The 14,507-nt window shown below is 44.5% G+C and overlaps 1 protein-coding gene across 1 annotated transcript in view; it reads right to left on the reverse strand.

Annotated features, from left to right (window-relative positions):
* Nucleotides 1-14,507, reverse strand: part of LOC144509919 (arf-GAP with coiled-coil, ANK repeat and PH domain-containing protein 3-like) — a 361,954-nt gene that overhangs the window by 41,322 nt on the left and 306,125 nt on the right. The window contains exons 11-13 of the mRNA XM_078238917.1: nucleotides 5,901-6,013; nucleotides 3,557-3,608; nucleotides 465-565 (exon numbers count right to left, since the gene is read on the reverse strand). Coding sequence (XP_078095043.1) covers nucleotides 465-565; nucleotides 3,557-3,608; nucleotides 5,901-6,013 — 266 coding nt within the window. The remainder of the gene's footprint in view (nucleotides 1-464; nucleotides 566-3,556; nucleotides 3,609-5,900; nucleotides 6,014-14,507) is intronic.

Here is a 14,507-nt window from a genome sequence, read left to right on the forward strand (position 1 = left end):
TTCATGGTCATCAGTAGATTCTTAATTCCAGATTTTTTTTATTGAATTCAAATTCCACCATCTGCGGGATTCGGTTGCCAGAAGATTAGCTGAGTTTTTAGATTAACAGTCCAGGCCATTGCCTTCCCCAATAGTAGCAGAATTCAGGATTGGTGGCGAAATGGACAGACAAGTGGTGGATAAGATTTAGTGCAGGGAAGTGTGAAGTGATACATGTTGGTAGAAAGAATGTGGAGAGGCATTATAAGCTAAATGGTACAATTTGAAAGTGGATGCAGGAACAGAGAGTCTCAAATGTACGCACACAAATCTCTGAATCGTGCAAGAAAAAGAAACCCAGGATATTGAGCATCTCCCTGTCAGGGATGTGATTATCTGACCCTCACTATTAAGGATCACAAATGGAAAAGTGGCGACTGGGCAAGATTCTGCATAGCAGTGGCTGTTTTCTGCTGCTCACTCACTTGTTTGGAGAGACAACCTCAAAACAAAAGCGTCTCTCAATGTCCTCACAGGGTTTGACGGAACAGAGTCGCAAATCGTCCACCACCACGGTTAGTGCATCCTGAAAGTTAAAGCAGAACAGTCGTCAAAAATGGCAGATGGCCCATGGATGTCAGAGAAAGAAGGTCATTTCATCCAATCACTAATTAAAGTCCCATCAAAAATGCTGCTAATTGGGTAACTCCTGCGTTGTGAAACCTATTGGACAACAACCTGTGTGTCTGTATAATGCCTACATGGAGTGAAGCATCCAAAGGCAGCTCACGGACATGTAATTAGATAAACATTGACTCCAAAATAAAGAAATTACCCCAATTTAACAAGGTCAGCTGATCAGCAAGGTTGCAGATTAATATTACTCCGTCCTTCCCAGGATGCCTAGTGATAATCTTTGCTGCCTAGCAACACCGAACACCCAAGTTGGGCAATCGATACAGCTGGAAATGATATGCAGGATGGACAGAGTTAGTGGCCTGGTCAGATTCTGTTAAGGGACTATGATGCTCCCTGGGGTGGCTGCTGCATGCGATGGTTACAAGGAGGAAGGCCCTCTGTGCCACTCCCAGCATCACAGCAAGCTGGGGAGGAGCTTGAGGCAAATGGACATCAATGAATTGTTACTTCCAGCAAGGTGCCAGTTCTGTTTCGCTAAGGTAGGCACTTCCCTTGGTCCCAACCTACAGCATGTAAAGTGGATGCTGGCAGGATTATGATTACTGCCCATCTTCCATTGCTATTCACCTGCTTTACAACACCAACAGAAACAATTTACACATGTACAACTCCTTTATCAGAATGAAATGGCCCAAGGTGTAATAGGAGGTTGGAGGGCTATCCAACAAAAAGTCCCACTGAGCTAAAGAAGCACTTTCAATGGTGTAATCATTACTGAATCTCCCACCATCAATATCCTGGAGTGGGATTATCATTGACCAGATGCTTAACTGGACCAGCCAGTAGCTACAAGAGCAGGTCAGAGGCTGGGAGTTTTGTGGTGAGTAACTCATCCACTGACCCCCCCAAAGCCTGCCCATTGTACAAGGTACAAATCAAGAGTGTGATGGAATATTTCCATTTGCTTTGATGAGTGTGGCTCCAACAACACTCAAAAAGCTTGACATCATCTAGAATAAAGCAGCCCCATTGGATTAGCATCCCATTCACACCTTCAACATTCACTCTATCCACCACTGACATACAGGGTGGGGTTTTATGGCCTTGCTCAAGGCCAACAGAGATTTCTATGGTCGGACCCTTGCCCGCTCCAATTCCGTGGCGGGCAAGGTGGTAGAGTTCCGGCAACATTGTGAGTAGTCTATACCATACACAAGGTACACCGCAGCAACTTGCTAACCCTCCTTTAAGAGCGTCTTCAAAAGTCGTAATCTGTACCACCCAGAGGACAAGGGCAGCAGGTGCATGGGAACACCACCACTTGAAGGTTCCCCTCCAAGCCACACACCATCCTGACTTGGAATTAGGTCACCATTTCCTCATTGTCGCTGGGTCAAGACCCTAGAACTCCCTTCCTAACAGCACTGTGGATGTACCCACACCAGATAGACTGCAGTGGTTCAAGAAAGGGACTCACCACCACCTTCTTAAGGGCAATTAGGGATGGGCAACAAATGCTGGCCTAGCTGACATCGTTCACGGCCCATCAAAGATTTGGAAAAAATTAGGACAGGTGACCAAAAGCTTGGTCATGGAGGTAGGTTGTAGGAATTCTCTTTAAGGAGGAGAGAGCTGGAGAAGTGGAGAGGTTTGGGGAGGGAATTCCATTGCCTGGGACCAAGTTGACATGGATCACCAGCGGTGAAGGGAAGGATTTGGAGAATCCACAAGAAATGGGTTTGGGAGAGCACAAGTCCAAAGAAGGTTGTGGGGCTTGAGAAGGTTACAGAGATGGGAGCATGTTTTTTGTGTTAGTGAAAGGGTTTGGTGGGCTAGGAAGTAATTAGGCCAGTGAGTATATGAGCGAATGGCACGGTATGATTTAGGATACAGGAGCAGAGTTGTGGATGACCTCATGTTTATGGAGGGTGGAAGATGGGAGACCTGTCAGGAGAACACTGGAATTGTTGAGGCTAGAGGTGATAAAGGCATCGTTAGAGCTTAGCAGCAGAATTATGTTAGCCCGTAACAATGGCTGCTATTGAAAAATCAGACTTTGATCTTGCCTGCAATGTCCTATGATGTGAAATGGTTCACTGATGCTCAAATCCTGGGCCTACACATGAAGGACGGTGAAGTACAGGACTGTGTCTGGTATCCATGGCACCATAGCCCAGTACCAGTCAAATCAGAGGGGAAAAGTGCAATGGGAAAGAAAGCTTTACCATAGACACCTGAAAATAAAACCCACTGCTCAAATCTATCCGAAAGGGTAAACTTCAGTGTTGTCTTTTCACCTCACTCCCACACACACAATGCTGCAGGCGTGGCTGCGAAGTCAAATCATAGATTCAATTAATGTAGAATTACAGCTATAGTTTTCAGAAATATTAAAGATTATTGTTGATTTATTGGTGCAGTTATATTTCCAGTTTTTCCCGCCTCTTTGACCACAGTTGTTGACCTTCCCTTGTTGCCTTACTGTTGAGGGATCGCAAACTCCCACATGACAGCAATACTCTCTGCAAACTCCCACGTGACAGCAATACTCCCTGCAAACTCCCACATGACAGCAATACTCCCTGCAAACTCCCACGTGACAGCAATACTCCCTGCAAACTCCCACGTGACAGCAATACTCCCTGCTCCGACAACAAGTGTCACTGGATGGGAGCTTACACTGGATGGCAAGGTGTAGGCAAAATGTATAGATTTTCTTTAGGCAGGATGCCCTGTTTTTATCCAGCTTTCTAGCTCAAGGTTTGACTAACTGCTAACAAAACCCCTGAGCCCGCAAAGATCTCATAGCCTCAGCAGAGCAGGATAAAGAGCTTAAATAACTAGGAGCCAAAGCACTGAGGCAAAGCTTAAAAGCTCAGGCAAGGAGCAAAGTATCTCTCTGAAAAATCAAGTAAATATCACACTGTGGACCTCGTACCTTCATCTTCTTCTGGTATACCAGCTGACTGTTTTGTATTGAAAACCACCTCCTGAAAATAAATTGAAGGAAAAAAATAACAGTTAAACTCCATCAGATATATTTAATCACTAAACAAATGCACGGAAACTTAAAAAAAAATGTTCTGGTGCAGTAAAGTTCTCAGGTTATGTTCTGAAGTCAACAAAATGTTCCTATTAAACCAGCTTCAGCTTTAGGTCAGGATGGACCATAAAGGATTTCTGCTGCTAACAGCTAATGGCTGTCTTCTATCAATGATAACCTATATGTCAAGAATAGAGAAAAATGAGATATCAATTTTCCAAACCAGCCGGTTACTCACGTCGACAGGATTAATAAGTGGTTGTCTGAAGGGACAGCAGAACAAAGCAAGTGTGGAGGCAGCCTCCAGTGATAGATATGTTACTGCCATAGGACTGGATTCAACTGCCAACATACTCACAAATAGAAAGGTACAAGGCTGAAACCTCTTCCAGTTACAATGACAAAGACAAACAACTTTCTTCCTTTAGAGCGTTATAAAGAGGAAAAGCTCCCAATGTGGAACTGCCCATCCTGGGAATGCAGACAGGAGACTTGAGTGTAGAAGCCTAAATGCTTGGTAGGATTGGTGGAAACATCAGCAAGTTGACATATTCCTTGCTGGTCTTATTTTTTGACCTTTGGACTAATTGAGCCTCCATAATGAGAGCTCTAGCCTACATAATATATCCTGTATAAACATAAAGTATCTTTTAACATAGTGAAAATATTCACCAGGATATATTTGGCATTATATTACATGTGAACATGCAAATTAGGAGCGGGCATCGGCCTCTTGTGCCTGCTCCGCCATTTAATTTGATCGTGGCTGATCTGATTGTGGCCTCAAGTCCACTCTCCCACCTACCTCCAATAAACTTTGACTCCCTTGTTAGTCAAGAATCTATTTTCTTCCGACTTCAATATATTCATTGACCCCGTCTCCACTGCTCTCTGGGGAAGAGAGTTCCAAAGATTCACGACCCTCAGAGAGAAAAAAAAATCTCCTCATCTCCATCTTAAATGGGAGACCCCTTATTTTTAAACTGTGGCCCATAGTTCTAGTCTCTTCCACAAGAAGAAGCATCTTTTCAGCATCCACCCTATCAAGGCCCCTCAGGATCTAACGCGTTTCAATAAAATCGCCTCTCAATCTTCTAAACTCCAATGGAAACAGGTCCAACCTGTCCTCACAAGATAACCCCTTCATCCCAGGTATATTGTCAGCCTAACCTTTGAGAATCCATTCTCAATCATGCAACAGGGAAGCCCAGATATTCTCATTTCAGCTGGGTGAGAAATGTTACGGGGATGAAATAGGAAAACACATGCAACTGACTGAGTATCCTGTTTTAATCATTAGGGAGGAATAATGGGGTTGGGACACACCCTTAGAGCAGCCTTCAAAAGATGCAAGCATCTTTAGAATTTACCTTGCAAGAATTCCAATGTGCAAGCCTGCCAAATATAAGGATTTATACACAGGAAATTCAGGGGTGCACTCCCTCAGTGCAACTCTGGGAATTGAGCTAATATTTTTTATTACAAATACATATTCAAACAAGATGCTGTGGTCAACTGGGAAGTTGGTACAGCCTTTAGACATCTCCAGGAATACTGACAACTGTTTTCTCCTTGGCATGGGCAGAAAATGACTACCCCACCTCCTTTGGCCTGGTCAACATATCCAAAACTGGCAAAGCCTATCCTTCTCAGAGTGCAAATATCAACCATAGCTGGAATTCAGATGCACACTTGAGGATCTATTACTCTGTCCTTGTATCCTTGAAACTGTCTTAAAAATGTATGCCCATATTTTTGTAATATTTCCTCTGCTGAGTAGATGGGTACCCAAAATTTGAGCACCCATTAATAACGAAGGTTGATCAGCGAGACACCATGATTGACACAAGGTGAGGTCCAGAAACATGCAAATTCTCAATGATGACGCTGCTGTTTTAGATAGAAGGAATATTAAACTGAATTAATCATATGGTCTTAAAGGAATGCTGAAAGTTGTGTTGAGTATGGTAAATGGATGTTGGATTTGGGTGAAAATTGACTGAATCAAATTTTCTTGCAGAAACCAACTTGAAAAGGTAGATGACGCTCCTGAAATGATTACTAGGTGTAGGGTGCATTTACACCTTAACTTTAACTTGCACCAATGCTAAGCCCATAAACTAAGTGTAGTTCAGGTGTCAGTGTTGATTGGAAAGCTCCAAAGGCTGTTGGTTGGCTATTATCTAACATATGCCTTTAATTCTCCCAGTTTAGAAACACAAGAGGAAACACCACATACCGGTTCCACGTCTTAAAGGCATTGCTCGCTCTCTTGAACAAATAACCTTCCATCACAACCCCATTAGGGGCATCAATATTGAATTCAACTTTGGAATCATCGTATGAGAAGTCCTGTGGAAGGGAAAAAAAGTGCATTTGTAATGGATACAAATACTTTGACACTCAATTATATCAAATTTAGCCTTTCAAAGGTTGATGATGTTGTCATCCATTGTTAACATCCATATGGCTTGATGACCAAAGTAACAGCAAAGGATACATCTGAATATTGGAAAGGGTTAGAGAAACAAAACATGATGGTTCATTCTAACTTCTCTCATATTTGTGACCAACAGGATTGGGCTCTGCTTCCATATTTATGTCAATAAATTCAGCTCTACTTCAGTGGCAGAGTGGTTAGCACTGCTGCCTCACAGCGCCGGGGACCTGGGTTCAATTTCAGCCTCTGGTCACTGTCTGTGTGAAGTTTGCAAGGTCTCCCTGTGTTGTCTGTGTCTGTTTCCTCCGGGGGTGCTCCAGTTTCCTGCCACATTCCAAAGATGTGCGGGTTAGGTTGCTTGGCCACGCTAAATTGACCCTAGTGTCAGGAGGATTAGCAGGGTAAATATGTGGGGTTACAGGGATAGGGCCTGGGTGGGATTGTGGTTGGTGCAGACTCGATGGGCTGAATGGCCTCCTTCTGCACTGTAGGGATTCTGTGATTCACCTGCCTCAATACCACAACTGCCTTGGTGATCTCAGATTGCTTATCTGTTTTCTCTAACTGAATTATTGATCTATCTTACTCATCCCATAAAAAAATTTGGAACCGTGCCAGCAACTCCATCGCTCTCCTTTGTGTTTGCTATAAGCCTAATTGCCCCATAACTTTGCTGTTCAGATGATGGTTTAAACTCCACATCCCTTCCAATATTAAGACTATATACTTCCATCTCTGCAACATTAACTGAATCTGTTTCTTTCTCTGTCCCAACACTAAAACATTGATGTGCTTTCAATTCCTCAGGGTGACTTCTCTGCCAATCTCGCCCATTTTCCTAGCATCATTCTGCATAACTCCAACTATTCCAAAACCCCACTGCTCACATTTCATCTTGCTCACATTCTAGACTTTATTAAGTCCACTACCCATCACCACAGCTTCACTTAAAATAATCGTCCTGAAATGGACTGAATGATTCGCGAACCTCTCCATAGCCTCTCCTTATCCCTGCAGCCTCTTCCAGCCCATAGCCCACAGTGCTAAATGTGACCTCCTGTACATTCTTGTGCTCCTGTTTTGCTGACAGTTAAGGCTTGTTCTACTCAGCTTGCCTTAGTGGCAGCACTCTTGTCACTAAATCAGTAGGTGTGGGTTCAAATCTTACTCCTGGACTTGAGTACATAATCTATGTTGATGTTTCAATAAGGGCGTGCTGCATTATCAAAAGATGCTGTTTATCAGATGCGGCATGAAAGCTCCTGTGGCACTTTTGTTTGAAGAAGAGTTGGGGAATTGTCTATTATGCTGTCAGCCCAAAAATGCAATGTTCACACTGACAGCAGCCACTAGATGGGGCTATTATTCAGGAATCTTCATCCTGAGATTCCTGGTTGCATTTTAACAGTGGCAAAATAAGGCTCCCTTAATGGCTCAGTGAGTAATAGACTGTGCTGCGTGCTACTGTGTCTCACAAACCAGATGGTCCCAGGTTCGATTCTACTATTGATCACCTCAACTTAGGACAGTGTTCAGCCACTACAGCTAGTCTTAGAGCTAGGAAAGAGGGAGGTTGAAAAAAAATCAACAAGAGATTCTAATAGCTATCATTGAACACCGCCCATGCGTGAATGCTGGCTGAGGACAGGAACCGGGCTCCACGTGGGACACCCTGGGGCCGGATAGCTTGTCAAGATTCACTGTGTGGTCTCACAATGGTGGCGTCTGCAGTAAAAAAAAGCACCCAGCGTGGCAGACTTTGTTTGTAGGCGTGAGAGAAAGCTGAGAAAGAGAGTCACTTTCAGAGTAGAAAATAAAACTTTGGAGCTGGCTGGAAGGGCTGAACCTTCTGCTCCTAATTCCTATGTTCACAAAGTAATTTTCCAGAACTAGCAACAGAGGCTGTCACACACACCGATATAATCTTTTAAATAAAAATCCAATCTGCCAATCCACTGGAAATGGTCTGTAGTCCAACTAAATGATTTAAAAGCGTATTAATAAATACATGTCACATAACAGGTATTTAACCAGATCAAAGGGAATCCTAACATACGATGGGACTGCAATCTCCTCTAGCCATGGTGCTGAAATTTCAGGGCCTGCCATTTCATTTACTTAAAAACATATCGTGACTGGACCCATCTCATTAGATATGTCCACAAACCCATCCAAGCAATACTAATGAGAGCTAATCTAATCAAACATGGCCTGCAGCAAGACGAGCACTGTCAACAAGGAGGCAAAATCTTTGCCCTTTACCTCTCCATGTATTAAAAAGGTCAGATCCTTCATCCCATCTATTATTAATGGAAAGAGGCAGGCATTTTTAATTTGACTTCTTGTCATGTGGTACCACGGATGCTTATTGCCCCAGCACCAACCCCCTGCGCCCCCCCCCCCCCCCACTCCGTCCCAAACTATGACAAACAGTTAAAAGACTAGGTTGCCCACCCTGGAAACATTCACGTTTACCATTCATAGACATCAAACAATTTCATTTGGTCCCTTCTCACAATGCTGTGTCCTCCACATGCCTTCGACAGCCTCTTCCATAAGAATCACTGAAAAGTTACAGTGCAGAAAGAGGCCATTCAGCCCATCGTATTTGCGCTGGCCAAAAGAAGAGAGACAAAAAACTAGCCGCTCATTTTAATCCCTCTTCCCAGCACCGGGTCCGTAAGCCTTGTAGGCTCTGTAATCACATCTATTACATTCAAATAACTGGCAAAGTCTGGAAGCAGGAAAACCTTGGACCAGAATTTCTCAGTCAATCCCAATCTTATTGCTATTGCAGCCCTGGTACGACTAAGTAACACAGAGAGAGAGAGAGAGAGCGAAAATGGGAAAATATGGGGTTGAAGTGGACCTATTAGCTAGTTCAGCATGTTAAAGTTCTGAGCACTGATGGGATTTTTCTAAATGGGAGTCTGATTTCACCAAACTGAAGCTAGCTTAGTCCCTCTTGGGGGGGGGGGGGGGGGGGGGCAGAATGAAGATTATTTAACATCTCTTCGGAAAGATCCTTAATACATTCCCGGAATCTCCCAGACTGAGCTCCGGAAAAGGCTGATGCCGTGGGAATGCCAGCTTCCACCAGAATGAAGAAACTTAAATGTTCAGTGAGAAAGCGTTCGCCAAATGTTGATCAGGCCGACTGCATAGAATCCGTGCATTAAACATTAACCGTGGCTCGGATTTGCAAATCTGGCGGCGTTTAAAGCAATGCCCACGCGTCTCCTACACAAATGAAGCACTGCTTCCTCGTGCAGCGAGGAGAGATAACAGCAAAGAATATATTACCAGATACAACATCTGAGGCACTCCAGTAACAGGCACAATATTTTATCGTGGACCGCAGCTAAAAACTCATAGTCGCCAATTTACAAGTGATTTATTACATCAGTAGAAAACACACTTTGGAACTAAACATTCTGCGCCTCTCTTGCTTTTTAAAACCGTGCTAATTATAGCAAATTCTCATTTTACATTAAGGAAGTAATTCTTTTTGTTATTACACCAGCCAGGACACACTCTAATAGGGCCCCATGTTCACCCTATGTGAATGGGGCTTTGAGTTAGTTTACATCCCGCCCAATTTACCAACTCACCAATGTGTAATCGAGTCTGCCAAAAATCTTCATTTTTTTTGTTCCCCCAAACGGGTTAAAGATACAAGAAGAATAGAGAACTGGAACCAAACTCTGGAAAGACGAGGAAGCCTCAGAAAGTTCTTATCTTTTTAAATCATAAATGCATCGCCCAAAGCAAAAAATAAATAATGTGGTTGGAGGAAGCTAGCGGTCCAGGTTTCAGTTGTAGCGATAATCTTGATGCGGTGTGGAAAAGTCCTTTGGACAGCTTTGTCCCCTTAGCCTTTTGGAGAGGCGCTGTGTGTCTGGCTGTCCCCTCTGAATGCCGACGCTGTTCTGCCTGTTGTAGAAGCGTGTCATACCCACAAGAGCCACCTGCCCGCTGTTCATGCCTCTAGTCCCACACAATAGCTTCCGTTAGCATACAGCTGCCACCTCACTTGTAATTGCCACTCTATGGTGTGAAGTTACTCTCCCCCCACCCCCTCTCCAAAGTTTAACTCTTTCTGCCCCCTTGCTCACTAACGGCAAGCCTGCCAACAGCAATCGGTAGAGGGCAAAGGGTTAAAAACCAGACCATAACTTCACATGCATTCCGCAGCCGCCAACACCTCTACAAGAGGGCAATCCCCGCCCTCTCTCAGCAGCAGATAGGACTGCACATGCTCAGCGGTAGCTGCTACTTATTGGTGGTCTGAGGCTCCATCTGCTTCATTCTGTTCTGGCACCTCTGCTTAATCAGGCAGACACCAGTCTTTTACCAGGCCCCCCCTTGCACTTTCGTTGCTAAGGAATAAATGAAATTGCTTTTTGTTTCAGAAAAAGGGCAGAAAGCCCCTCAGGGAGTAAGGTATAGGAATTCCGAGAAATAATTCTCTCAAAGGCAGAGAACAGATTGAAAGTTAAGAAGGTGAAAGAATCCTCGTCAGCCTGTAAAACACGAGAAATATTTTGCATAGTGAGATGCTTGTTTCCTATTTTTAAAGTATCATTGCACTTTTTTTCGATTGCAATGTGTTGAGGCATTTGGACAGATACATAGAAAGGAAAGGGTTAAAGGGATATGGGCCAAATGCAAGCAAATGGGGTTAGCTTAGATGGGCATTTTGGTCGGCATGGACCAGTTTGGGCCGAAGAGCCTGTCTCCGTGCTGGAGATTCTATGAGACGTGTTGCATTGATATAATATTCAGTGCACATGCTATACCACGCTGCTTTTTACTGGGTGGTTCAGGTTGAGAACCTGTGGGATTGAGGGGGCGGCACTGGTTAGCACTGCTGCCTCACAGCGCCAGGGACCAGGGTTCAATTCCAGCCTTGGGTCACTGTCTGTGTGGAGTTTGCACGTTCTCCCCATGTTTACGTGGGTTTCCTCCAGGTGCTCTGGTTTCCTCCCACATGCCAAAGATGTGCGGGTTAGGTTGGTTGCCACGCTAAATTGACCCTAGTGTTGGGGGATTAGCAGAGTAAATATGTGGGATTACGGGAATAGGGCCTGGGTGGGATTGTGGTTGGTGCAGACTTGATGGGCCGAATGGCCTCCTTCTGCACTGTATGGATTCTATGATTCCAGGGAGTGGCAGTGGTTTTTAGTGTGGAATGCAATGCTTGCCTGATGTTATCTACCTCTGGCTGTACTGCCAAGGCCTCGTGTGCTAAATGTCCAGAGGGGTGCGTGCTGTGTGAGGAGACTTGTGTTGATGATGTAGAATCTCCAGCACGGAGACAGGCTCTTCGGCCCAAACTGGTCCATGCCGACCAAAATGCCCATCTAAGCTAACCCCATTTGCTTGCATTTGGCCCATATCCCTTTAACCCTTTCCTTTCTATGTATCTGTCCAAATGCCTCAACACATTGCAATCGAAAAAAAGTGCAATGATACTTTAAAAATAGGAAACAAGCATCTCACTATGCAGGTTGGTCAGGGACAGTGTGCACATCTGGAATAATTTGGTCCAGTTCAGTTCCTAAGGGCACTGGATTTTTCATGGACTGGACTATTCCTCACTTGCCTCCATCCGTGTTGACTGAGTGGTAGGATTTCTGCTGGTGGTAGCTCAGTGGAATACACTGCTGGGCTGTAGTGAGAATGAGACCTCTTGAACTCACTAACACTGCTACAGAATAGCACTTACAGGAGGGATATGTTTGCATTTATATAGCAACTTTCCTGTCCTCAGGATGCCTCACCACACCTCACAACCAATGAAGTCCTTTTCAAGTGTAGTCACCGTTGTCATGTTGGAAATGCCACAGCCAATTTGCACACAGGAAGATCCCAAAACCATGTCTAGGAGAGTTTTGTTCTTATTATAACAGGTTAGGACTAGGACGAGCATTTAGCACAGGAGGATCTGATGGTGACATTATCCTGGCTAAACACTTCAGGAAGCAAGCAAAGGAATTTGGTTCCAGTCTGTTCAATGTTCATGCAGTAACATCAGACAGCCTAATTTCCAAGTCGAAACTCCTTTTGCTTGTTTCTGTCGCTTGATTTTCCCAACCTTCAAGCCTGACCTTTTGTTCTTGTTAGTCTTAGAGGTCACAGAATGTTGCCTGTGGCACATCAATAAAAGAACATCAGCTGCTTAGCTATAGAGTGATTTAATATTTATAGACCTTGCACAGCCTTTGCTCTTTAATTTTTATACCTTTCCATCTCCTTGATCAGAATTTTCCTCGATTTGAATTCTTTATGGAACATCTGTTGTCTTTTGTCGGTTTTCTCCTCCCCTCGCTCCCCTCCATTGTGGAAATGCTCCATCCTATATTGCTGCAACACACCATTGTTTTCTTGTATGTTTCCCCCTGCTGTTTCGTCAATTCATGTTTGGCTCCCTGGTTCCCGAGCCCGTGCTATTTTCAAAGAGTAAGGTTTCCAGTCTTTGTCCCTTTCCCTCAGTCTGGCATTGATTTGTAAAGTATTTACTTGTACAATGGCAATTACTGTTGCTTAAATCTTGGGCAAATGAAAAGGAAACGGTTTCAGCTTGCCAAGAGATGGGTGCAATCTGATAAAAATGGGCATCAAGCCAAAGGATAAGATGTTAAGAGGGGGTGTCTAAAATCTTGGTTAAAAAAGGTGGGCATTGGGGAGAATCGTAAAGGAAGATAGGGAGGGGTGTAGAGGTGAATAGTGCTATAATTGACCCCCATACTCAACATCAGAGGTGGGAAAACAAAATTTGTTAAGAGTACCCCACACCCACCCCATCTCACTCCCTCATCACTTTCCAGTGAATTGCTTCTTCCATCAGATGAGGTGAGGACTAGGATACCAAATAACCTGAAAAGTGACATTTTTGTGATGGCCAGTGCCTATAAAGCCACACCCAAGTGGCTTTACACAGTGCAGAAGGAGGCCATTCAGTCCATCGACTCTGCACCGACCACGATCCCACCCAGACCCTATTCCCACAACCCCACATATTTACCCTGCTAATCCCCTGACACTAGGGTCAATTTAGCATGGCCAATCAACCTATCCCGCACACCTTTGGACTGTAGGAGGAGCACCCGGAGGAAACCCACGCAGACGCGGGGAAAATGTGCAAACTCCACACAGACAGTGACCCGAGGCCGGAATTGAACCTGGGTCCCTGGCAGCAGTGCTAACCACTGTGCCACCGTGCCGCCCTGGTTAATGCTTTCACGAGAGAATGTGGAAACAAGATACATTTATACTTGACTGCAGTTCATTTCTGCTTCCACAAGTTCGGGATTTAATCAGATTCAAAAAAGATGTAACTCAACATTATACAGTCAAAGCAAACTATAGAATCAGGTGGAAGTGCAGCAACTCCAAACAGATACAATTTACTGCAATCCTTTCATTTTGTCAAGCTGTAGATTTGATATTTTGGACAGTCACATTTTAAAAAACTCACGCCAGCCTGCAGCAACAAGCCCAGTGCTGGCTGATATTTCATGCCTCCCTATACACTGTAGTGTATTATATAAATGGCCTATTTTAGTCATCAGTTACATAAGCACAGTCAACAAGAATATGTCACCTTCAGTTTTAAGCCTAGTTGAATTTCTGACATGGAATTCATATTTTCTGCTTATTGCAATTTTAACTGTACCTGACATAATGATGTCATTCACCACTTAATGTCCACTGCATGCATTTTTTTTTAAATGGAGAAGTTACTGATAATGGCCACTGGCTCTGGGTCAGCCGACTGCAGGGCTTTTGTACTTCTCAACAGTTATCAGAGATGAGTGAGGAGGGGACTTCTAGATCCTTATGTAATGCTTTATGCCCCCCCCCCCCCTTTAAATTACAACATTGGCACCCACGGTAGTACCAGGTGCAGTGGCAGTGTTGTAATGTAAAAGGGTGATTCCAGAGCTGCCAGTAACCGTTCCGGAGGCTGGACTTTCTGAGCTCTTTCAGAGGCAGCGCTGCCTGTGGCAGTGAATGTAACTAGTCATCACTATGTTCTGCCGACGGATGGACTGAGTCACTCATGCCTTCTGCACAGAGCACCAATGCTGGTTTGGTTATAGTGCTGGCAGGGTACATTTGACAGCTGAACGTCAGTGTTTAACAGTTCAGGCGAGTCACTTGGTCTTGCTCCTGAGGGTTTGTCCTGCTTGTGGTGGACGGAGAAAGGACTCTGCCAACATAAAGTGATGGTCTTGCTGGGTGTGTTGTAGGCGGGGGGGGGGGAGGAGGAGGAGGAAACTATGCTTGTCTGAAGCTGCTATTCCCCTTTTTGTGAGGGGCTAGCTTATCCTCCTGCATTGCAGTCTCAATGTTCCTTGGCTGAGGCAGCCAGATGGATGACTGCTTTGTGGAACACCTTCA

Source organism: Mustelus asterias, chromosome 22, assembly GCF_964213995.1.
Source record: "Mustelus asterias chromosome 22, sMusAst1.hap1.1, whole genome shotgun sequence".
In the NCBI taxonomy this organism is placed as follows: domain Eukaryota; kingdom Metazoa; phylum Chordata; class Chondrichthyes; order Carcharhiniformes; family Triakidae; genus Mustelus; species Mustelus asterias.